We start from the raw sequence: 26,405 nt of genomic DNA on the forward strand, positions 1-26,405 counted from the left end.
AGGCTATAAACCTGCCAATTAGAAGTCACGCACCGAAAAATTAAATTTCATTAGTGGAATGGAATTTGTGAGCCCAAGCTGGCAAATCTACATCATTTTAATAAATCAGCACGAGCCTACAAGCATTCAACATTAGGAAGACTCAACCCATTTTCACACAAAAAGCTCTTCCCCTTTGCCATCTTAGCCACATTTGCATTAGTTACGGATCCAGCTGTGCCACTGGCACACCTGCTCATCTCTGTTCTTCTGAGAGGTCAATCTGATTTCTGCTCCTACCATCACAAAATCCATCAGTTCTTTCCTTTTCTAGCCACATACATCTATCTACTCAAATCCATTTTTCAACACAAAATCTAAACTGGCTTGCCAGAAATCAATTCTCTTAAAGCCAACTGACCAATCCACACTGTGAAACAGGATGACTTTAAAAGTAGGAGGCAGGAAGGAAAGACAGAAAAATTTAAAATTTAATGGAAAACTGACTTCTTTGTATTGTTATGTGCAGTCAGCATCTGTTTACATCATATACCTAACACCCCCATTCTGTTTCTGTTCTCCCTGTAATCCTTCTTCCTTATAACACAGTGCTCAAATAGTTACTTGGGATATTCCCATTTGTTCCAGGGGGCTGCATTCCCCCCTAGTCAAGACGAAATGAGATACTGACAGACTCGTGCATGTTACTTGAAAGTGATGTCTCAGCACAAAGATTTCAATTTGGTACAACAGTGATATTTCACCTCCAGAAGTAATGACTTCATTATATTTAATACTGCCAGTATTACATTTTTCCTAGATGAAAAAAATTGCACTCAAACCCAATGTATTTCAAAGAGACTGTCAATTTCTCAAGAGCAGAAAAATCTCTACTGAGTGCATTGATCTTGGCTTTCAAAAGTTAATTTCTGGGGCTTCCACCTGGGTGGTAAAGAGTAGCAAAGGACTTGTTTTCTGACAAGGTGATTCAGCACTCTGAAGATTGAGCCCCATGGACTTTGGGCTCAAAGTGCTCCAGAACCGAAGCATTCAAAGCTACTAGTCACTGCTGGACAAAGCCTCAGCCACTGCCTAATTCCTAGCTATTTTTGCTGTGATGTATCCGTGTCTACCACACTTAAAAGGCATCCCCTAGTGTACGTAACTTTTAAGCTTCTGTTTAAAAAAATAAATATAGCTTCTAGCACATGCGACTGCAGATGAAATCTTCTCAAGAAAGCCTAGTGTAACCCGTTACAGAGCTGCTGGAAACATGATTACACAATATGAACATGTATCAGCTAGAAGAGGACTGACAACCACCTTTCTCATTTCTGACACAAACGAGACAGAGAAAGGATCTACATTTTTTGTAGAAGTAGGTCCCATATATACCAGACTTTCTTTTCTTTCTCTTCAGAACACAGTAATATCAATGAACATATCCTTGATCTGACCTTAGAAATTCAAGGTTTAATGTATGACAAATCAAAGAGGTTTTAATAAAAAGATAACACATCTGTGAGAAATGCGAGTAGGCTGTTCATCAGCACTAGAAGTTTGTCACTAAATAGATTCTTCTACATCTTAAAAACACGATCAGCTTTTTATACGTGCACCAAAATAAGACTGGATATACATTCTTAAGATTACAAGATTCAAACCACCATCAATCAGTGCCATCTGAACGGCACTCCTGAGACTGCCGATAGGGCTGTAATAAAAGCCTGTGGCACTTGAGAAACGCAGGTGGTAAAGGGGAAAAAGCTGCAGTCTTGCTCCTGGGAATTCTCAAATCACAGCTCTCATCAGCTCTGAAATGTCTAAGCAATAAAACAGAAGTCAGAAAACAGAAGTCCTATTGCTGTATGATTCTTTTCATTTCTCAGACAGGAGTGCGAGGAGTGAGAGATGAACACTTCCTCCCTCAGATCTCGGATGGATCTTTCCATTGCAATAAAAGGGACATTGCCACAACAGGTCCTGTAACACGGCTTGTCTGGATGGAAATACTTCAAGACTCCAGATACCAGAACAAATATTTCTTTGAAACACTCTGTATGGAGGGTTTCACTCCATACTAAGCAGGGCACAACTTGAAAATACGATGAAAAAGTCTGTGATATATAAGCTGAAACCAGGACAACATGACAAACAAATCTTGCTTTGCTTCACATCAGGGCCCAGGTACAATCAATAAGAACCACCATTACCGTAGCTTAAATGAGCAAATTTCTCATTATTCATACATGGCTGTTATTTGAGGGAGAGGCGTAGACTGTTCCAGACAAGTTTTCAAGCGCGTACAACTTTCTCTCCTCTTCCCAAATCATTAATCTTTCTTCTCCTGCCTGAAGCCTAATGGGAATCAACACTGACTAGAATTGGAAACCTTTGTGCATGCATGCATACACACAACACAGACAAGTTAGACTACCTTGGAAGAAATGTGAGCAGATGGGGTCCCACTAATGAGATGACTTACAGAAGCCTACCCTTCAAAATGAATGTTTGATAAAAAGGAAATAAAACAGGCTTGCTCCACATGCTAATTTTTTCCCAATACAACTATACCAGAAGGAATTTTTATTTTTGTTTTTTTAAAAGAATAGCTATACCAGATGTGATAAGTCATAGGGTTCCCTGAAACTGTCAGTGGGACGCAGTTCTGGCCTCCTCTTCTGCATTCTGATGTGTTTCGGGGCTCCTGACAGGAGCCAATCATTAACTGGTACAGAGAGGCAGTATTCTGTGAATCAGACCTAGAGGTGATACAGGGAAGCTAGACTCGTACAGAAAGCTTGGAAAGCAGCTGGGATCATGTCTCAGCTCAGTTAAGTACAAAGACAAATCCTCAAAAATTTATTCGGAACATACCTTTTCTCAGGTAGCATCTGTGCTTTAAACCTCACTGCATACACCATCTTTGCTTAATCTTTAGGTCAGCTAGAAGAAAAGTAGATTAATTACCTGGCTTTTAACCTGTTTGCTAACCTGTGGTCTTTCCTGTGAAACTGATACTGGAAGAACATGCAGGACAGCAAATCTTCACACAACTGTTCACTATCTACAGCAAGTTGTGGAAGTTGATAGAGTTAAGGTACAAACTTTTCATTTAGCTACAAAAACTGATAATATATAGCCACATCTGTAAACAGCTGTCTCTGCTGGGGTAGAAGGTCAAGAGCATTTGGACACAAAGGGGGCAGAAACAGACTCTGACCCACATCCTCTTATACCCTGGTACAACCAGGGTATATGAACTCATCATACCAAATGTAAAGGTTTTCTCCACTGGGGCAGCTTAGCCTAGTGAAAATGAGCCGGTGTAGTAATTTTTTTCTGCCTTCCCATGAGGAACAAGATGCACTTTATTTTTGTCTAGATTTTCCTTTATCTTGTTCTTCAAAAATAACACATAGGTTTTGCTTAACCATGTTGGGATCATAAATAGTTCAAGACATGTACACTGCAATTCAATTCCTTATGCAAATCATATGACAGTGCATCTCTTTTGTGAATGGATAAACATGAATTTTATAAATCAGAAAAAATCCTGGGGAAGTTTACTGCACCTTTGAATTTCATAGGGAAGTGAGAATTAGTATCTGAGTAAATTAGCTGTTATGCAATGGGATGTTTTGCATATGTACGTGTGCTGTGCATACCCTGCTGCGTAGGGTGACGTCAGACCCTTTCTCCAGCCTTTACAATTGCCTCTATGCCAATGCTCCGAGAAGGCATTTTGGGAACATTGTCCCCTGCCGTACTAAGTGAAATCCAATCCCCAATAAAACACACCACTTGTGGTGTGACTGTCCATGCATGTGAAGATTTGCTTTCCATTAATACTTGTACAGTAATATTGGATTTTGCAGAAGTTCATTTAATGGGAAAACAAAAGGAACACACACACACACACTCTGCAGAGGAAGTTTTAAACTGGAGCAAATAATAGAAGAAAATAACTGTGGCAGCTTTACCAAAGCATCTACAAAAACATTTAAAAATTCATAATTTAGCAGTGACAAGGAAAAACACTTTTTTTTTTTTTAAATTTTCAAAATGAATAGGTATCTGAAAATATATCTAATCACTTCAAGCTGTCACCACCCACCCCTGGAATCTGGGGGTGGAAAAGAGGAGGAAAGGAACTGCTGATGATGGAAATGCTTGGTTATTTGTTCATTGTCAGTGAGCAGGGACAGAAATAGCTCTTCCAGTGTGCTGAGATGATGCGTAAATTTGTCCGTGTGAGGGTCAGCTCAGCTTTTTCAAAGCTAAGTAATGCAAGATGCTACTGCTACTGCAGCTAACTGGGAAGTTTAAAGGATATAAATTCAATGAGATTTTAAATCCTAACTCTCATGAAGGTCCCTGAAAATTTCAGCCTAACACATCCATCATTACCTAGTGCTCCATCTACCTAATTCAGAAGTTCCAACAAATGGCGTTTTTCTCATGTCACACCATTTGGTGTCACCTTGAAACTCCATCTACAGAGATCAAAAGAATCGTACTTTTACTGTTTATTTCTAAGCTCACTCCGACAGATGCAGAAAAGCCATCTCAAAAAAACAGATGGCAAAAAGGGTCAAATAAGGAAGATCTTGTGATTTTTAAGTCAGTCTTGGGATGTCCATTCCTAATTTAAAAATGGAAAGAGACTACCTCTTCCCCTTGCTCTCAATTGCCTGGTAAAGACAACACTTTTTACATACAAAATATTTTTTGAAGTTGCAGATGCAGAGATTGGAACAGCTTTATGTCCTCAGCTTGAGCAAACAAAACAGACCTTTAAGGCAAAATATTTTTAAAAATCCAACTGTGACTTCACAGAAAATAAATAATTTCCTGGGGAAAAAAAAAAAAAACAAAACCCAAAGCCAACAACCAAAACAAAACAAACCCCTAAAAAGCCCAACAAGGTATGCCTCCTCTCCAACATTTTAGTGGCATTTCTGAAATGCCTGTATCAATTCCAAGTCTTTGGTACTTAACTGTATGGGAAAAGAGAAAAGTTAAATACAGTCACATTTCATCTCCCTAGCTGATAGTAGCTTTCTACAATTACCCTGAAAGGCCATTTGATTTGATAATATATTCACCATGATATAAAATTTACATAATGTTTTTCAATGACTTATTAATATGCAAATATTAGGAAAAAGATTGAAAACGCAACTCAAATGTTCCTAAAACATGACGATGTGCTATTTAATATCCGGGGGGGGGGGGGGGGGGGGGGGGGGGGGGAGGGCGCGAGCGCAGAGGGAAATCAGTGGAACCTCATCATCACACAGCCAGAGAATACAACAGGTTGAGTTCTAGACTGGCTGCACTGCAAATCCTGTAGATGTGCTAGGTATTCACAAAACCCAAAATGTGTAATTTTCAAACGCAAGGAAATAATTATTAGAACTACCCTTTGCTATACAGAAGGGGAAGGAAATGGAAGGGGTGGCTGATGGCTCCACTGTTGAAAGCTGAAGGAAGAGAAGAATTCCAGGACATGCTTCCAAAAATCTGCCTGTAAAGCTCAAGAATACCTCACAAATAATCCTCAAGACTTTTAATGCCTTTAAATATAGCACATCAACAAAATACTATTGTAGATCAGTGATCCTCTAGTCCTTCCAGATGACAGGTTTATGACAATCCTGATCATGGATTACTATGTGAAAAGGCAGTGAACTTTCCAGACTGGAAGTACATTGGACTCTAGGACATTCATTTAGGCAAAGACTACCACCATCTAAGCCCTTAGCTGGTATCAGGGCCATGAGTTCTAACAGCACCTGCAGCTGGTCACTGCAGGAATTGCTCCAGTCTGATCACACGCCCCTAGCAAAACATCTGAAAAAGAGTGATATGGGGAAAAGCAGGCAATAAAACTAAAAAGCAGAGGGCTACACTGTCCTTAATGTTTGAAGTCTTTTTAGAATAAAAGAGTCACTATTTTCCATGGTAATGGTCAGCTTGCAGCATGGCTCCACACAAAGCATGTCTTTGATACCTGCAAAACTGTCACCTCTGAAATCCCAAGCCTTTATATTTTATAAAAAAAAAGAAGGGGAGAGAGATTGGACATTTTTCATTTTTACCTATCAGGTCTGGCCAAAGATTTTAAAAAGGGTCCAAAAGGACGTGTTGGTTGTTTTTTGGGTTTGGGTTTTTTTTCCAAGTCAAGAATTGTATTTTTCTGTTGCAAAGTATAAAAATCAAAAGCCTAAATGAAAAGTAATTGCAGCCTGATTAACTAATAAATTTGGGGCCTAGACAGACATACTCAAACCTGTTCTCTGTGGAAAACCATTCACTTCCTTACGGTCTCTTTTTGTTGGCACTGGCTCTGATAATTTTTTCCTCTTCCAAAATGGTTTCATCTATTTTGATAACAGTCTCTGCCTTTAGCAAAACTAGCAGTGACACTCCTGTGTTATGGCTCAGCCAATTTGCTGCCTATTTAAGACTTAAGGTAACTTTTCCTGCTTAAATATACACCCTGAAATCTCTTTAATGTCTCGGGTGAGGTTTGCCATCTACTCTAAAAACCCCAGATGAATAGCAACTGCACTATTCACTGAGATACTGTGCAGCCTACAACTTGGAAAATGAGAGTCTCTGGTCCTACGAGCTCTACTCCACCCTGTGACAAACCTATGCTGAATTCTGTTGTGTTCAGTCCTATTTGGTACAGTTAAACAATGTCCTGTCACCGATGGGGATGAATAAATTGTATTCTATGCCAGACAACAAAAACTATGGACACCTGAACACATGAAGGACAAAATATATTCTCAATGTTAAGACGAACAAAAGTGAAATGTATGACTATAAGGTGATTTCCTTTGCTTTCTGTTTTGGTAAGTTTGGTACTTAATTCTCATTGAGTGCTTGGAGAGGCCCAAAGAACAAACTATCAGAGATCTTGCCTTAGATTTTTACTATGCAAATACCAACTGTATTTTGTGCTGAGAGGCTATAAACTTAAAAATGAAATACAGCCAGTCAAAGAGCAATCAAACAACCAAAGGACTTACTATCCACCAGAAGAAAATTTATTGCAAAAAGCTTAAGAGAGTCAGTGTCACACCAACAAGCTCTTCCACACTCATATGTACACAAACAACCAATTATTTTTTGTGTCTCAATAACCTACTTCAGATGAACAAAGAGTCCAACACTGTTCCTTAGCTCCTTATCAGTCACTTCATACATGCCTATAGCCAACATTATTATGCTATGGTTTTTTAAGTGTCTGTCATCAAGTGGGTCTTTGATGTGAAGAGACAACAAATCTGAATAGAGCTGATGTATGTTTTAAGTCCTTTCTTAGAGGCTCGATAGAATAATTAAACTGATGTTCTGTAGTGGTAATTAGGGGAGAAAATAGAGCCACCAGCCAGTTTGGGGGATTATTAGCAAGTACCTTAGCAAGCTGTGCACATATAAAACACAAAGGCCCAGGAAAAATAAGCAGAGAGCTTAGTCCTGAAAGAGTGGGAACCTAGAACTGCTGGAGTCCAAAGGTCTGTTAATACAAAGCTTTTGAAACTGCAAGAAAAAGAATAAAGTCTGTCTACAGACTTCAGTAATGAACAAGACTTAAGGGAAAAAATAGAGATATCTGTAACTTGAGCCATGAATTTTTCCTTTAAAAACAACTTGGAAAGATCCATAACAGAGTCACAGCTTTCCGTGCCAAAGGGGCACAGTACATTAAAAGGTGTTTAGGGGCAGCTAACAACTGTTCTGTCAGAAAGCATTTACGTATCTAATAATTCTTCATAGAGAGCTCCATTTTGTTCTGATATCTCCAATACACGAAATAAAAAATTATGGGAGCCTAAATTCATACGACAACCTGGCTTCAAAGACCAAGACCAAGAGTCTGTATGGGTGCGTGCATGCACGCGTGTCTCCCTATTAATAAACTGCCTACTGTGACAGGCTCCTGGAGTAGGGAGCATATAATTATATTCCTCTAATGACTTACCAGCATATATAGGCACACAACTAGTGTGTATAAAGAGTGCAGCTCTAATTTGTCCAAAAACTGGTGAGCAGGAATCACAGGAGACTCTCTTGTTTCTGAGAGGTGTCCTGAGAGCACATATGGACCTCCTGACACACTGAGGAAAAGAAACATGAGAGGAATTGTATGCCCTCGAGAAGAACTAGGGCCATCTTCTTTCAAAACTCTCATGAAATAACAAAATGGAAAGTCTAGCTATGCTAGCTAAAAAACCGGCCAGGCGTGCCAATGCTTACGTTCCCGATGACCTACAGGAGGGATGTGGTATCCTAATGCGTAGTTTTCCAGAAGGTCACAATTTCACTTCCTGGCTCCACCCCACAACACTACATCACATTTACAGGTGTTTTAATGCCATAAGCCAATTCTCCAGGCTATTTGGAATTTCTCTCCCAAAATCAAGAATCCCCTTCCCTCTCCCTTACTTGCAGGTATTAAAGCTTTATATTTAAAAATTACACTGAAGTTATTTTTCAATTCACAAAAGACAGCCATGGCAAAACTTCAGCACAAAGAGACCAAAAATGTTATGAAACGCGGAATTCAATTCCTTGTCACATATTAAGAAATACACCATGAAAATGCATTCATGACATTTAAACATTTATGCAAAGCTTCTGCTAATCCAGGAATAGAGAATGCCACATGCGGAGTAAAGTAGTAAAGCTGAAAGGACAGTTTCAAGAGTGGCTGTACTCACTTTTTGAATCCTTCTTCATGGAACAGAGCAAAATATAACCCTGCAGACTCCTGTTTTTATTTTACTTAGCCAGCACTATTAAAAGCTCTTGCTGAATGTGAACATCTCTAAGGTCTGTAAAAGGCCCGAGGGTCTATAGCTTTCTCCTGTCACAGTTCCAGCTAATCTACGCTTCTTCAAGAAGGACAAGTGAAGTTTAATAGTTAGAAGCTAATTTTCTTAAGCTTTTCATTAGCAAGCATTTCAACAGAAACAAAAGTGACGGATGGAAGTCAGACAAAAATGCCAGGAGGCCTTCATGGATGAACAAGGAGCTCCTGGACAAACTCAAACACAAAAAGGAAGCCTACAGAGGGTGGAAGCAAGGACAGGCAGCCTGAGAGGAATAAAGAGAAATTGTCCAAGCAGCCAGGGATCAGGTTAGGAAAGCTAAAGCCCTGATAGAATTAAATCTGGCCAGGGATGTCAAGGGCAACAAGAAAAGCTTCTATAGGTACGTCGGTGATAAAAGGAAGACCAGGGAAAATGTGGGCCCTCTCCGGAAGGAAACAGGAGACCTGGTTACCCGGGATATGGAGAAAGTTGAGGTACTCAATGACTTTTCTGCCTCAGTCTTCACCAGCAAGTGCTCCTGCCACACCGCCCACATCGTAGAAGGCAAAGGCAGGGAGTGGGAGAATGAAGAACCGCCCACTGTAGCAGAAGATCAGGTTTGAGACCATCTAAGGAACCTGAAGTTGCACAAGTCCACAGGACCTGATCAGATGCATCCGCAGGTCCTGAGGGAACTGGCGGATGAAGTGGCTAAGCCACTATCCATCATATTTGAGAAGTTGTGGCAGTTCAGGGAAGTTCCCACTGACTGGAAAAGGGGAAACTACCCCCATTTTTAAAAAGGGAAAAAAGGAAGACCCAGGGAACTACAAGCCAGTCAGTCTCATGTCTGTGCCCTGCAAGATGATGGAGCAGATGCTTCTGGAAACTACGCTAAGGCACATGGAAAATAAGGAGGTGATTGGTGACAGCCAACATGGCTTCACTAAGGGCAAATCATGCCTGACAAATTTGGTGGCCTTCTATGACAGGGTTACAGCATTGGTAGATAAGGGAAGATGAATTGACGTCATCTACCTGGACTTGTGCAAAGCATTTGACAACTGTCCCACACGACATCCTTGTGTCTAAATTGGAGAGACATGGATTTGACGGATGGACCACTCGGTGGATAAGGAATTGGCTGGGTGGTCACACTCAAACAGTTGCGGTCAACGGCTCCGATGTCCAAGTGGAGACCAGTGACGAGTGACGTTCCTCAAGGGTCAGTATTGAAACCGGCGCTGTTTAACATCTTTGTCAGCAACATGGACAGTGGGACTGAGTGCACCCTCAGCAAGTTTGCCAACGACACCAAGCTGTGTGGTGCGGTCGACACGCTGGAGGGAAGGAATGCCATCCAGAGGGACCTTGACAGGCTTGAAAGGTGGGCCCGTGCAAACCTCATGAAGTTCGACAAGGCCAAGTGCAAGGTCCTGCACATCGGTCAGGGCAATCCCAAGCACAAATACAGGCTGGGTGGAGAATGGATTGAGAGCAGCCCTGAGGAGAAGGACTTGGGGGTGTTGGTTGACAAGAAGGTCAACACGACCCAGCAATGTGCGCTTGCAGCCCAGAAAGCCAACCGTATCCTGGGCTGCATCAAAGAAGCGTGACCAGCAGGTTGAGGGAGGTGATTCTCCCCCTCTACTCCACTCTCATGAGACCCCACCTGGAGTACCGCATTCAGCTCTGGGGCCCCCAACATAAGAAGGACATGGACCTGTCAGAGCAAGTCCAGAGGAGGGCCACGAAGATGATCAGAGGGCTGGAGCACCTCTCCTATGAAGACAGGCTGAGAGAGTTGGGGTTATTCAGCCTGGAGAAGAGAAGGCTCTGGGGAGACCTTATAGCAGCCTTCTAGTACCTAAAGGGGGCCTACAAGAAAGCTGGAGGAGGGACTTTTTACAAGGGCAGGTAGTGATAGGACAAGGGGTAATGGCTTTAAACTGAAAGAGGGTAGATTTAGATTAGATATAAGGAAGAAATTCTTTACTGTGAGGGTGGTGAGGCACTGGAACAGGTTGCCCAGAGAAGTTGTGGATGCCCCATCCGTGGAAGCGTTCAAGGCCAGGCTGGATGGGGCTCTGAGCAACCTGGTCTAGTGGAAGGTGTCCCTGCCCATGGCAGGGGGGTTAGAACTAGATGATCTTTAAGGTCCCTTCCAACCCAAACCATTCTATGATTCTATGGTATTTCAACACGTACATAACATCAGTAACCCAATGTTAAAAATCTGTGTCATCTTCACAGCGCAGCTCCAGCCCTTCAGGTTACTCACTATTACTGTTATTTTTACTTGCAAAGACAGAGCTGGACCGGTAAAGATTTACAACGAAGTCCGTTAAGGGCAGTTTGATCATGTTTTACAATTAAATGCTGCTAGTGAATGAAAAATAATTTAAAGAAAATATATTAAGATCTCAGGCTCTCATTACTCTGCTTTCATTGTTGTTTTGATCAACTCTTTGAGAAAACAGTCTTACAAAAAAAAATAAAAATCAAGGACATGCCCTTTTTAATTGATCAGGAATGATCGATAGCCAAGTATAAACTCTCCATGAAAACAGTTCTTCTACCAGTTTCAAGTGGGTATATGATCAGTTAGTTTAAAGTAGCTTTCCACAGTATTGGGTGGTGCCAAAATTTAAGTACAATTATATGACAAAAGTTAACTATTCCCTGCTTTGGTGTTTTTTCCCCAAGAACACCTGTATTCATCTGTTTCCACCAAGTAACAGAAGGAACCCTTGTGGCTTCCTGAATAAACACAAACAGCATGTTTACAATGCACAGTGCATGGCTGGAGAAGCAGCATGTGTTAACCAGAGAAAAGCTTCAGATAAACGCAACTAAGCTGTACTCAGTGCCTGCCTTACCCCTGGTTAGTACTGCGTCAGGGCATTCTGCCTGATCTTCTCTCTCAGAAGCCTGGCAATTTGAATTTTAAATACTTTTAAAGCTCAGAAGTTCCCCTCACAGATTCAAATTTTAAATAGGTGTCTATTTTACTTAGAATAAACAAAGTTAGAAAGTCTTAAGAGAGTAAAGCTTTCTGACAGAGGACCTAACTACACAGTCAATAGCAAGCCAGAAGTGCCTCTAGTGCCTTGCAAGCATCCATGAAGCTTCACGTGCAGCGACAACCTGGGACAATTAGTGGTACATTCACTACCTCAGAGCCAATTCAGTAGGGGGGTGTTACAAGGATATTCAACCGCTCAAGGAAGGGGGTATTCTTTGCAAGGCCTCGTGTGTTTCCCAGAATACTGCACATTTTCAAGCCTTTGCAAGTACAGCCTTGTCTCAGGAACTACAAGAATTAGCAGTTAATGCTGTTCTCATTTCAGCAGACATCTTGCTAATGCAATTGTCCTCAAACCCCCAAATCATTCTGCCTTTTCCAGATACCAAAACCTCAAGTTCACCTCTTCACCTGCAACGTCTTACTTCCAGTCTGAAAATCCTTTAGCTTTGCCAATACAAACATTTCTGGAATATACAAAGCAACATTAAAATACACTGAAAGTTGCCATTAAAACAACATTGGGCTTTTATACATTGCTTGATCCTGTGTACAATTCATTAAGCAACTACATGCCTCTTTTAAAAGGAGCAGCTGCAAAATTTCCAGTCTGCTGCACAGCAGTGCTGTGAAACCCTAAGGGCCTACTTCAGATTTGAAGCACAGCTTCCTGCAAAATACAAGAGACTTTGGCTACTTTTAATAAATCTGTATTTATAAAATATTAACACAAAATGAACTAAGGAGGTCCAGAATGGATTCCAAGATGATTTTTCTCTTAATTTCAATCTGCTCAGTATTAAACTGTCCCTGAACAATGACCAACCCTTAAAATGTACAGAAATTCTTCCAGATAAGCAACAAACATTTGGCTACATCTCAGCTGTCTGAAGCTCCTTCTTTCTGCAGGTTTGCAAGTGAACTTTAAAAGCCTGAATTTTGTTATAAGATTTTGCCTACTGCTTCCTTTTTCAAGGCAGACACCATTAGAATCACAGAATCATATAGGCTAGAAAAGACCCTTAAGATCATTGAGTCCAACCATAAACGTAACACTACCAAGTCCGCCGCTAAACCATGTCCCTAAGCGCCACTTCTACACGCCTTTTAAATACCTCCAGGGATGGTGACTCAACCACTTCCCTGGGCGGCCTGTTCCAATGTTTGACAGTGCAAGAGGGAAGTTTGTTGTTGTATTTTTCAGTGTTCACTTATACCTTCTTGGGAAACCAAGAAGTGCCATGGAACACACAGAAGCAGCTAACAAAGTTCTCCAAGCTCAGAAGAGACACAAGTTTTCAAAATGGAAGATATTTTGAAGCTTTTATTTTATCCATAGTTTTTCCTATGGTAATAATCCAAAATATTTTAACCTATGGCAATTTATTCCTACGGCAATAATCCAAAATATTTTAATATTTCTTGTTTACTGTCACATCTGCCCAGACTTTTAAGTTACTACATGGTCCATTACAGCCTATTAAAAAAAAAAAAAATTAAAATCCTAGAATTGGGTTCCAGTAACCACATTAAAACAAGTCACAGCTGTTATTCTACCACACCGTCAAATTCGCCAAAGCTATAGCTTCCAGCAATCACAGAAAATCAAGATTTTTTTTTTTCCTCCTCTCATCATTCTTCAGCTTTCTGTTCTGCTAGTTCCCTAGTTCAGCACCCTCACAGCTAATGCCTATACCTTACTCCCAGTTTGCATTTATCAGGTTTTAACTTCCAGGTCTTGGTTCTTGCTATCCCTTTCATTACGAGATGAAATAGCTCTTCACACTTAATCAAGTTACCTCTTTGTTGTCTTTTGGATACAGTAATCAATTTCTAAAAAAATCCCTTACATCCGCATCTCTTTCTTGCCCTTAAACGTTTTTTGAGTTCACACACATACTCCCCATGCTTCTTCTTATTATTAATAATATTGAAAATTAAGTAAATGTAATTTTAAAGAAACTAAAGCATCCTGCACCCAGGACACAATAAGATCAAGCACTTCGCCCATACAAAACAAGTTATGATACCTGCTCCAAAGAGATCAATGAGCAGACATATGGCTGTAGACAACAGGAAAAAACATAAGAGGATACTAGACAGACCAGGGTGTCTAGCTAACTGACCCAGAAGCCAACATTGTACCAACTTTGAAGCCAACACAGTACCATGTGTAGAAAGTAACATTCCAAAATCGGTCTCACTGTCACTCAGAGGTAAAAACAGGAACATCTTGCTCAAAAAGTGTCTGCAGCTCTGTTGCTCATGTTCTCATAGATTACAGTTGATATTTTGTAGAGACTTCAGAGTTTACCATAAGCATGAAGAGATTGAGACTTTTTAGAGCAAGAAGAGGTTAACTGCAAAGAAATTAATATCTCCCTAGAAAAAGAAACTTTCATTCTGTCTCTCCTGCGGGACTGTGCCAGCAAACAGAAAGAGAGGACTGTTTGATAAAATAAGATTCTGCTATCATACAGAAGAAAAGTACAATTCAATCTACTCAGCAAGTTATTAGCTTTGCATCAAGGACAAGCATATTTAATATCCCTATAGTCAGGAATAGCTAATTTGCTAGTAATGTTTCCAAAGGAACCCTTAAAACTCAAGATCAATATGGATTATTTTAGATACTTTTTTCCCCCCCTTCACTGCTACTGAAATTGTTTTCAAATTTTGCTTATCTTCTAGCCTTCACTCAAGATCTGCTTCATTTTTGCTGTGACTGGGAGTTATCTGATGTGGTGATGGTTTGGGCAAGAGGATAAAAAGGTGGATATGTAAGAATGAATGCAGTAAAAAACTAAGACAAAGGAGGTTCCAATTTCTTTTTAATTATTTTATTACATTCTAAAGCTAGGATGAAAGTTGAGGATGAAACAGAAAATTGCTACCTTTCACTAAATATCCTTTTGGCCAGAAAAGTTTTTCAACTTCCTAACAAAAACTTCATGACTCGTAAAATGCTTCAGTCTCCAGAAAATAAAATTGCAAGAAGAAATGTGAGAACAGTAAAAATTCCCTTATCTAATTTTATTTACTATTTCTGGGGCTTTATTCTATTTAAATTTAAGAGAAGGAGGAGGAAGAGGAGGGTGAAAAGGCAATTAGCTTTCAAGCAAGGGGAAAAAAATTTAAAATCTGACATTCAGTTATAAAAATATTGGATTTGCTGTAGCAAAAGGAAAATCAAACCAGGCGAGCCCTCAGGTCTGGAATGCTGATCCTGCAGTGACCAATATGCTTTCAGGGAAAGACCAACAGAAACAAACTACACTGCACACTATGGATTGTGCAATGCAGAGGAAAAATTGTGCAAAGACGAAAAAGTACTTCCTGACCCTTGCAGCAATCAGCTTACTCCTTGAAGCATGAGATTTGATTACCTTCATCTCAGCAGGCACAACCATGAATATCACTGTATACCTTCTAATGCCCAGCATGTTCTACTTGATAACAGGACAATAATGTAAGAATTTCTAGACTACTTCAATTCTGCAACCTGGGCAATAATTGCAATGAGAAATCTATAGCAAGAACATGTACAAACAGCATCAAGGGCATTACAATACATTGGCATTTAGATCTTCTCTTTCAAGGCAAAAAATCCTGTAAATTAGTCAAGTCTAACAAAACCCCATGACAATTAAATTCCCCACGACAGAAAAGCAAGAAAACCCAGTGAAGAAGCTGTTTATCCGACAGAAGCTTTAGGACAATCCATATCTCTGACATGTGGCATATACCCCTGTGGTCTGTCATAAAGCTTGAGTGCAGATTTTTGCAAAAGCCCCTAAATACCACCCATCAAAACAATTAAATATGAACATTGGCAGTTGAACATCTGTATCCTGCTCAAAAATGCACTGAAAAATACTTGAAGTCTGACATGCCTTAACTATAGAATAACTTCAGGCATGCAATGATACTGGCTTATGAACATCTTTAGGCTACTGCTCAATTGGTAGCACTGTCTTTTCTCAGTGCACACAGCATTAATTTATCGTTCCTCTGTCAGCTACAAGCCTCCTCCCCAGCTTCAACACTAAACAATTTCAGTTGAACCTGTAGGGAAATAAGGCAACAAGCCTGGGAAGCTGTACCAGTTCTGCATAAATCAGGTAACAAAGTCAAGTACCACTTTCTACCAGGAATGAGAGTTTGAAGGGGTTTTGAGGGTAGGAACAGTGTCACATGCTGAGCAGAGGTACAGAGAACTGGGCACTGTAGGCACAGGTCAGAGAGGATTAGGCCTACTTATGCAAAATGCTGAGCTCAAATTCTTACTTATGACAAATACTAGGTTTTAATGAACTCCAAATCTCCCATTAAATTTACTAACTCCAGTTCCGGAAGGTCTTTTGGATCCTGTTTTTAATTTTATATTTATCTGCAATGTTACTGCCTCCCAGCAAAGCCAGGAGTCTGTTGCGTGGGTATTCCTTCTCCCCTGAGCATACATGTCATGTACTGAAACTTGAAGGAAGAAGAGGGAAGATGAAGGTTACCTTAGCTTTCATAGCTACTAAGGAGGAAATATGAATGGCCTGATCTTTTCTGCTCTTTGTAAACTTGTCAGTGTACCACGGATGTGGACTGTCAAAGTTCCTTACCCTACAGGGGGAGGAGGATTGACCACTGGGTAACAGTGTTACTGTTTGATGTCAGCTCCAAGACACAGAGGATGAGAAGCAACTCATCTTGTTAGCTAAGATATACAAAGGAAGCTATTACTGGAGAAATCAGAATTACCATAGTGTTTGCCAAGATGAGTGCCTTGGCAAGTACTCAGTAAAGCCATTCTCTTCAATGCCTTTTTAACAGCAACAGTAGCACAAGATTAAAAGATTTATAGTCAAATATCCCACTCTTTCCTGATGCAGAGATCTCATTGAAGAGGCTTATGGACAAGTTTCATTCTAACTTCCATGTTACTCAAACACGACACCAACCTTTCTCTTAAGTTTTAGCTCCTCTACTCTGCAAGTCCACCTCTGTAAAGCAGTTACCATATGCTCAACTCACAGCTTGCACTGGAGCTTTCTTTACTTACACAAGATTTAAACATACACTTAAATGTTTTCCTGAAGAAGAGATGAATTTCCAAGTCATTAACATTTTGGAACCAAAGTCAAAGAATTAAGAAGTCCAGTACCTGGATTTGGGGAAATAGAAAAGCAGAAGAGGTGCCATGCCTGTAACACTTTCTTGTGACTCTTTGCTGGGATGAATGCATGCTTGAAAGGACCAAAAAGAAATGGTAAAATGTTGTCTTGTTGCCTGAAGGTATTTAATACAGTGGAGCAAGGGGAATATAATCAGCATTAAAGTGCTCTTCATAAATAATGGACAGTCTAGCAGCTTTTATCTACTCTGCACTTTAAGGAAGTTTCTACTGCTGAATATTTAATGAGCAAAAGGTCATTTATTGTGGCTTTTAAATTATACAATTCAGAAACTGTTAGAAAAAAAGTTCTATGTTCCAACACAATAATGACGAGTTTTGAATTTCTAAAGAAACACTGGCAGCCTAAATACATATTTTGAAACCTATCACATACAAACTACCAGGGACACTTTTGCCCTAAACTTTAACTACCAATTTTTAAGATGTCCAGTCCTATTCAGCAATACAGTATTTATTTTCAAGTGAAGAATAAACCTGAACATACATTTTCCTAAGATGTCAGTTCTAGTTTGCACTTCTCAACAAAACATAATGCTGATCACAGGTCATTTAACATGCGCATCTGCCACAGCCATTTTCAAGAAATCTGTTTTCTGTACATTATTTTAAAGGTGTATTTTATTATAGCCTTTTAAAATGACACTTAGAGTTCCACATAAACAAAACCATTAAGGAAACATACTGGTGAACAGGTGAATCGTCAAGATGAGTTACAGGTAACCTTAGCTCTGTCTCCTGTGAATATAAGGCTACAATGCAATCTTACTGCCGCATCCAGAGACAGATGCTCTGTTGGTGTAGATTAGCATTTACAGAAGTCAGTTGTACTACATCTGGTTTCTATCAACAGAAGCACCAGTGCACTTCTCCTCAGCATCAAATCTTCTCTGTACAACGTCACATGCCTATGAAAGAACACCATGGGAGCCTGCTGCAAACCAGCACACCTAGCATCCTGGTGACTTGCAGCTTCAACACCACCAAAGCAAGTGGCTTCAGAACATTAACAGGTAACGTCCCTTAGCCAGAGCTATCCTTGGGGAATTTTTCAGTTTTCTTTCTAACCTCACACTTCCAAACCACAGAGCTACTCTAACAAAACAAAAACAAAAACAAAAACAAAAACAAAAAAAACCCAAAACCAAAACACCCAAAACCCAAAAAAATATGACAATTCATTTTCTTTCTAAAACTAGAATAGCAAAAATAGCTTTCCTATTTTCTTCATATGGTAACTGATCCCCCCACCCCAAATCCTCTTATTTTATTCACAGTCCCCACTTTAAAAGACCAGATAATGAAAAAGTTAAAACATAAAAAGGAGCTATCTGCAGAAGGTAGAAGCAATTGGAACAAATAGTACCATACATGGCAAATCATCTACATACTAATAGCCCCCTGCATGTGGACAACAAACATGTCTTTGGTAAAAAAGAGGTTTATTTATTGAATGACTTCTTATGATACAGCAAGGAAGAAGTCCGAGACACCTGGCTAACCTCTGGATCAATCACCTTTCTTAGCAGCAAAGCGCAGTGCAAGTCCCATGGAGTGATCGGACATACACAAAAACACCATGTACAAAGCCATACTTTTGATTTCAGATATTTTTCTGTGCATTTGTAAAAATAAAATTGATCTTTAGCACTTAATTCAAATAGGCTTACAGCTTTGTGGAGATGATGTGTCCCTCCTACATTTACCAGCAGAAAAATTCAGACAGACTTATCACGCATGATTTGGCATTAGACACCTCAACTGCAGCAGTAAGGTTATTTTAAGGGAGACATGTCTGCTACAGTCTGAACCTTACACAACACATTACCATTGCCATACATCTAAAATAGTTGCTCAACTGTTTATTTATAGACACAGTGAATGCGCTCCTTAATAACTCTGGTTTACTTAGGATGGCATTCAAAAGCAAACATCACATAATTTATCTGGGTCTGTCAAATACGGACTGTCAATTTGGAAGCTGCAAGCAATGCACAGGTTTTATCCCGGCCCATTGCACAGAGACAGATTTTTCCTTTGGTCAATAAATTCTCTCAAGACACTGCATTTAAAAGCTTCAGTTGTATTAACAGCCAGATCATACTTTTAAAACAGAGCTTTTGATGTCTGTTGCAGAGCTAGTAGGAACAAGAACCAATCATACCTATAGGCTTTCTTGCTGCCTTTTGCATTGCTCTTCTCTCATTACATTTCATGGACTTGGGTGTAAAGGTAAAAGAAAAATCTTTATTAGGGAAAAAATTCAAAAGGAAAAAAATGTCTCTGAAGGAAACAAAGCATCTCAGTTGTGCTCCCTGCTTGTGCAACAAGAAAATGAAGCTTGTGGTAGTGCTTGCCAAAACAGACTGCAGCTGGATCCAAAACATTATTGATGGGTAACTGAAGTTTATATATATCAATAGAGTTAAACACCAACACTCTAGACTAATGAAGATACAGACATGCTCTTCCGTTTGATAGTATCTAACAATTTGTCAAGGGACTGTAATCGAAGCCAAAGACAGCTTGTTTACTCTGTATTAAAATACAGTATTTCATATCACACTGTTAAAGTAAATGATACATATATCATCTGGTATTTAAATAGAGCTTTAGATATCTAAGAGAAAACGGGATGTGTCAGTTTAGATGAGCAATCCCACAAAGAATGACTATGATACTCATATAAAACCAACCCATGGACAAGCCCATGGAATGATAAGACCATGAAGTCTCCTACATCAAATCACCCGATGGGAAATGAACTGACCCCTCTAGAAATGACGCAACTGCCCTGCTTCATATAGAAGAGATTCAAAGACCGGGTGCCCATTTCCCCTGCTCCACCCTCTGCCCTGGTATGCCCACAAACTACTAAGAGACACAGAAAAATAGACATAGTCATTTTGAGTGCCAGTGTTCAATATGTAACCATACTGAGAAACAATTCTCAGAAGAAAATTCTTGCATTGAAATAAACTTTTGGTATCACTGAACTGATGCCATGGTTCTTAGAGGTCAAACAAACAGGTCAACTTACGTAGCTCTCCTACTTTCAGTATTTCACACAGCATCTTTGTCAGCTCAATGCTACTTCGGCCAAATGGGCACTCATGCTTGTCTTCTCGACTGCTGTTCTCCAGGACAATCTGAAGGAGGAATCAAATTGAAAATAAACAGTTTGAAGAACCCATGAGTTGAAGTACTCTCCTCCACATCCAACATTTACAAGATATACCAGGCTGCAGGAAACTATATGCAGAGGCTCTGTTTTCATAAACCTTAGCCTTCCCTCCAGCTAAATGACCTATGTCTGAGGCAGTCAGCAACACAGAAGCAGTGCTGCTCCATATCAACTGGGAAGCTTTGCCATTCCTATGCAACATTGCTGTTCTGCACCGCCCCTGGCTTGGAGAAATTGCAGTAGAAGCCAAAGAGAAAGAAATAGTTTCATTTCAAGTTTGCTGGTTAAAGGAAATTAGATATAATGATTTATAGACATGAACACACTTCAGAAGGAACTATAAAAAAAAAAAGTGGGACAGAAATTGCAAAGCTGGATTCAGGCTCCAAAAAAGGTCCAAGTGTCAAAAATCAAACTGAAGTCCACAAAGGAAGAAAATACGTGCATTTTCTCTATTATGGAAGAAACTTGTGCTTGCGTGCAAAACATTTCAGGGAACTATCACTCTTGCATCAAGCCTATGAATGCTTCAAAAATGACTCAGGGAGAGCCTTTGTATTCTCTGTTGAGTGACACTGCAAAATAAATGGGAGAAAAGAATTCCTTGTGCATTTTTACACCCATTAAGTTCTGCCATATCAGATACAGCTGGGATAAAGTTTTCCCCAGCACTACAACTAAACAAGAGATTTCACTGAGGATGAAAAAAAGAGTTATAAAAGTACTATAGATTTCATTGAAGCTGTGAGCCTGAAAAGAGAGCAAAATAGGGGCTGGAAAAAAAAAGAAATGGTCAAAACAGATTCACAGTAAGAATTGTCTTCACAGTAACTAACTTTGCCACTTTAAAAAAAGAAAAAAACACATCCTAAACAGCTGCTGCATAACCTGGGGATGAGGGACAGAGGAAGAAAATTAATTTCAAAGGTAAGAGATTTTGCCAAGCACCAGAGAACCTCAGAGGCTCTTTAAATTTTCTTCGCAACAGGTGTTTAGACATTGCTCTCTGCTTTGCATTCCTCCTGTCTCCTTAGCTCCCATCTTCATCATGTTTTTTGTTTGTTTGGCTTTATTGTTGGTTGTGGTTTTTGTTTGGGTTTTGTTTGTTTGTTTTAAATCTTTCAATTTTGGCAGCAAAGAAAGCTTTGCAAAAAGCTCCAAGGCTGGAACTTCACCCAAAACCAGAAGGAGAGGTGGAGGAGAGGACCGATGCAATGTTGGATGCCAGAAAAATCTTCCCCTCCCTCCCTAGATCTTAGTTGTGACTGTTTCATGCTCTCTTCTGTGCAGAAGCCTTCTCTGTGAAGCAGTTAAACGTAAAAGTGGGAAAAGAGTGAAAACCCAAAAGCAAGTAGGAAAGTTACGTGCTTCACAAAGCATGCCAAAGCCTCTTCACCAAGCATCTATTTCAGTCCTGCTGTACAAAGGGCAGCCTCTACCTGATACTCTGCTCCCAACCCATCACCCAGGGATGTAAAAGGATGGTTGCTGTCTGTGTTATGAGAGTGGATGATCACTTTGTTTTGTTTTCCAGTGGTGGTGGTGTTTTTTTAAATCACCTAGACTTCCCACAGAAGCTTAGAAAGTCATTACGGATATGATAAATATTTGACCCCTACAAATTTTTACTGGGCTTTTCCAACAGGACAGTGTCAGAATCATGTTCACCAGTCTGCCAAGAGGAGTTATTTTTCCTTCTAAAAGTTTTGGTTTAAATTACATCTAATTGTTCCATGTCATCTCTGGGTAACAGCTGTACCAAATCAAAGAAACACCCCTGCAATTTTTGTTTTACGTTGCTGCAGCCACTGTTCAACGAACATGTGAATATGACTTTGCATTCTGGATGAGTCATCCTGCTTCAGTCTCTTTCATGGAGAATAGTGCTACATTTCCATACCCAAATGCAGGAGCGATGATACAGTAGCACAAGCGCAATGTAAAGCTGTGTCTCAACACCTCCCTGAGATCACTTCTCTTGTTTTACTATTATTGTGTTTTATCGCTCACATAATAAAACATAAAATCTGCATACTGGAGCAGGGGCTGCTTTGACACAGATTTAGATACAGCAGAGAAACACTGGTAATAAAATCAATGGAGAGGCAAAATGAAAGGGTAAGGGGGAGGGGAAGGGAAGGGAAGCACTCGGATCAGTGTTCCTGCTTGCTTCTGGCAAATGCATTTTGTTGAGTTTCACACTAACCCGACATATTAACATTTCATGAGCACATAAATATTTAATGGTGACACTATATATGCATATAATGTAAGGCAGAATTACAGCAATCAATAAGAATGCCAGAGAAATAGTTAAGGCACTGTGTATTGCTATACAGCAAATTAAATGGCAATTTGAGTAATCAATATGTAAAGCAGCCTTGAAATGATCCTCAGACACACTCTCTGCAAGCATCATCTTTTAGCATTTGCTGTGCAAAATAAGGCGGAGCTGACATGTTACATTTCTGTAAGAAAGGAAGATGGAAGGCCCTTTACTACATCTAAATATCTGTAGGCAAATCTGACAGATATGGATCTTCTGTAAGAAACAGCAATGGTAAAAAGGGAAAGAAAAAAAAAAAGAGGTTCTTATAAATACCCAAAGAGAAATCATTCCTAGCCTTGGCAACAGATTTACAACATTCATTATTATATTTGTAATACTCTTTTCATGACTTCGCGACTCATATCCTGTTCCAAAGTAAAATGCTATAAATACAGCTGATAAGGGCATGATTTTAATGTTATTTCCTTTATCACTCTGGTTATGGAGGAGAAATAAGCAGGGAATGGACATGTTTACTTCATAAACTGGTGAAAACAATAGCATGGAAAGAAACATAACACACAGCTCCAGACCAAAAATACTTTTGTATGTCTACAGAGCATATTGCTGGCTTGATTCACATTTCTATCACAACAGTTATATTACCAAGGAAAAAAAAGTAGCGAGGAAGTCGCGAAACCCACACAACCTTCATTCAAATGGAGGTCTATCATAATGCTGATGAAGTGGCTGCACCCTATTATCTTCCTCCTCCTCCCCCTCACAAATCCACAGTGAGTTGCAGATCCACCAGACATCACAATCAGCAGGTACAGTGGTTAAATTTTGCTTGGGGGCAACAAATATTTAAAGGCAGAAACCATGGACATTGCAGGAGAACTCTTGGCACCATAGAATCATTTAGGTTGGAAAAGACCTTTAAGATCATTGAGTCCAACTGTAAACCTAACAGTACCATGTCCACCACTAAACCATGTCCCTAAGCACCACATCTAGAGGTCTTTTAAATACCTCCAGGGATGGTGACTCAACCACTTCCTTGGGCAGCCTGTTCCAATGCTTGACAACCCTTTCGGTGAAGAAATTTTTCCTAAACCTTTAATCTAACCCCAGGCGCAACTTGAGGCCGTTTCCTCTTGTCCTGTCGCTTGTTACTTGGGAGAAGAGACTGGCATCCACCTCACTACAACCTCCCTTCAGGCAGTTGTAGAGAGCGATAAGGTCTCCCCTGAGCCTCCTTTTCTCGAGGTTAAACCACCCCAGTTCCCTTAGCCGCTCCTCATAGGACTTGTGCTCTAGACCCTTCACCAGCTTCGTTGCTCTTCTTTGGACACACTCCAGCACCTCAATGTCCTCCTTGTAGTGAGGGGCCCAAAACTGAACACAGCATTCGAGGTGCAGCCTCACCAGTGCCAAGTACAGCGGGACGATCACTTCCCTAGTCCTGCTGGCCACACTATTTCTGATACAAGCCAGGATGCTATTGGCCTTCTTGACCACCTGGGCACACTGCCAACTCATATTCCATCTTCCTTCAGTGCTACCTTGACTCTGGTCTGCTTGGCTGCCCTTTACTTTGATATTAGGAATCTACTTCTGCCAGTTTTTCCTTCCTTCAGTCCTTGCAGAGCTACAGAATTGGGAAGGTCCAGCATGGAAACATACCTTCTAATACACTAGATGTTATACAGACAAAAACCAAAACCAGCTCACGGTGCAGGAGTACTAAATGCTGCAGATCCTCTCCTCTTCCTCTGTTCCTTTGATCAATACTGCCCATTACCAGGAGGCAAAGCAGAAAACCACCATGATGTGTAACACTCAACAACAACAACATTTTTTTCTTCTTTAGGGAAAAGCAAAAAAATCCAGACAAAAATCTCGAGAAAAAGAAAACAAAAGGGAAAGAAAATTACCAAGATAGGGCAGCCAGGAAAAGTTTGAGTGATGAAAAGACATGAATGAGCAAGACAGGACAGAGAGTTGATTTTTTTAAAAAGTAGATTGTTCTTAAAAAGAACCAAAAAACCCCCAACAACAAATCAAAACAACTGCAGCTCAGAAAAAGGGAGGAAAAAAGAGAAAGTGAGAGAAGCATAGAATGAAAACAAAATGATATCACAAGAAGAATGAGATGAATTGACTAGCAGAAGAGGAGAGAGGAAGAGGTTTAAAAATCTTTTTAAAAATGCAAGGAGGTGAAATTTTTAGGAAACCAGTGTTATCCATTTTCTTGACATTTCTACAGATGAAACTCTGTAGCCTATTAAGGCATAGAATTTGACAGTATTTGTAGCAGAATACAGATCTGTACAGTTTTTACTATTTTTAAGGTACCTACTATATATATTTCTCCTCTCTTATTTACAAATTCCTGCTGTAAATGGAAGAGAAACATTTCCCAATTACCAAACAAAACCAAAGAGCGATCAGAAAGAGAAATGAAGGCTTGATTGTGTTTCCCAAGGTAGACATTTCAGGCAGCATTGGTCAGCAACTGGTGAGAGCTGAATTTCTTCTGGGATTTAGCCATATGAATTTCCTAAAGTACCCTGTTTCCTCTGAAGCCAAAAGTCTTTTCATGAAGTGGAAGGCAGCCCTCCAACATCCAATTGTCCAACAAAGCATTTAGAGAGATACAGGAAAGAATATTCCTCCTTAGAGCGTATTTTAGGTATTGTTTTTAACTGCAAGATCTTTTATACTTCCCCTTGTGTTATAATCAATGGTGCTCAGCATCACCCACAGAAGGCTCACCTACCTTTACAAGATATCTACTAATGGCATGGACAATAACTTAAAATAAAGTCAAGTGTCATGCCAAGATCACAGAAGAATAATGCAAAATCTCCAGTAGCAAAAAAAAAACCCAAAAGATTTTCTAACTTTATGGCAGTGTTCCTTTATGATCTTCCATTGAATTATTCATTGAATCCATCACTACCTCAGGAGCACAAAACAGACCCTCAGGGAGGCAGTGGACTAGATGAAGAGTTTTCCACATTTGACTATCATGGGCTTAAAAATCTGCATCAGCTTCAATAATGAAGCTTATACCTGCAACTAAGAGTTAATGACTGACAAAAGGCAAAGTTTTGAAGACAGATATATTCAAAAGCTTCCTCATCAAAATCCAGGAGGACGAAACCACCAGACAGAAATATTCCTCCTTCACTGGGAAGGAATATCGATTTAGCCAATCCCTTAATCCCTCACATTAAAGATGAAATTGGCTCAAAGTATACTGCCCACAGCAACTGCAGATATAATTCTCAGATTCCTGAACCAACCTCAGAGCCTGGCAATGGAACAGGGATTCATTATGATTAGGAAGTAAATACGGAAATGAAAGGCAAGACCCACTATAGCTGCATCAATACTTATAATAAATCCCACACCAGACAGTTCAACAAGCATTGCTGCACTATTAAAAAGGAGCATTTCCCCAGACCTATTTTGTAGTACTATCTAAAATGATCCTGCGTTAACAGAGACCAAGTTTTCTAGCAGTCTGCTATAGGTTAATATCAAGAGGTTCAGAGAGCTAGTTAGTAAAGATGGTAAAAACCTCCTTAGACCCAAAATGAAAAGTCAGGCAGCATTTTAATATCCAAAAACTGCAGGGATGCTCTTCCTTTTCTTGACACTGCTTCTCCTTTTCCTAAGCCTCCTTATCACATATGGTAGGTTTCACCATTCCCTTTTCATTTACATGCTTTAAGTAACTCTAGGAAGCAAGTCCTAAGGATATGCTTACTGAGAAGGATAAGGGACTCTACTGCAGACAGACTCAGTTTCCATTCATCCTCCACCAATTTTGCTTTCTTCCTAAGGCAGCTTGTCATTTGCCTCAACTTCAGCATCAGTGTTCTTCCAAGATACTTCACTCAGCACTGTCCCCTCTAACCTAT

General features: G+C 39.9%; 1 protein-coding gene across 3 annotated transcripts in view; it reads right to left on the bottom strand.

The window, feature by feature from the left end:
- The window catches only part of ELMO1 (engulfment and cell motility 1), a 315,014-nt gene that overhangs the window by 136,819 nt on the left and 151,790 nt on the right, over nucleotides 1-26,405 (bottom strand). For all 3 annotated transcript variants that reach the window (XM_050891281.1, XM_050891283.1, XM_050891282.1), the window contains one exon: nucleotides 20,061-20,169. In XM_050891281.1, the coding sequence (XP_050747238.1) occupies nucleotides 20,061-20,169 (109 nt within the window). The remainder of the gene's footprint in view (nucleotides 1-20,060; nucleotides 20,170-26,405) is intronic.

This window comes from Gymnogyps californianus, chromosome 2 (assembly GCF_018139145.2).
Source record: "Gymnogyps californianus isolate 813 chromosome 2, ASM1813914v2, whole genome shotgun sequence".
In the NCBI taxonomy this organism is placed as follows: Eukaryota; Metazoa; Chordata; class Aves; order Accipitriformes; family Cathartidae; genus Gymnogyps; species Gymnogyps californianus.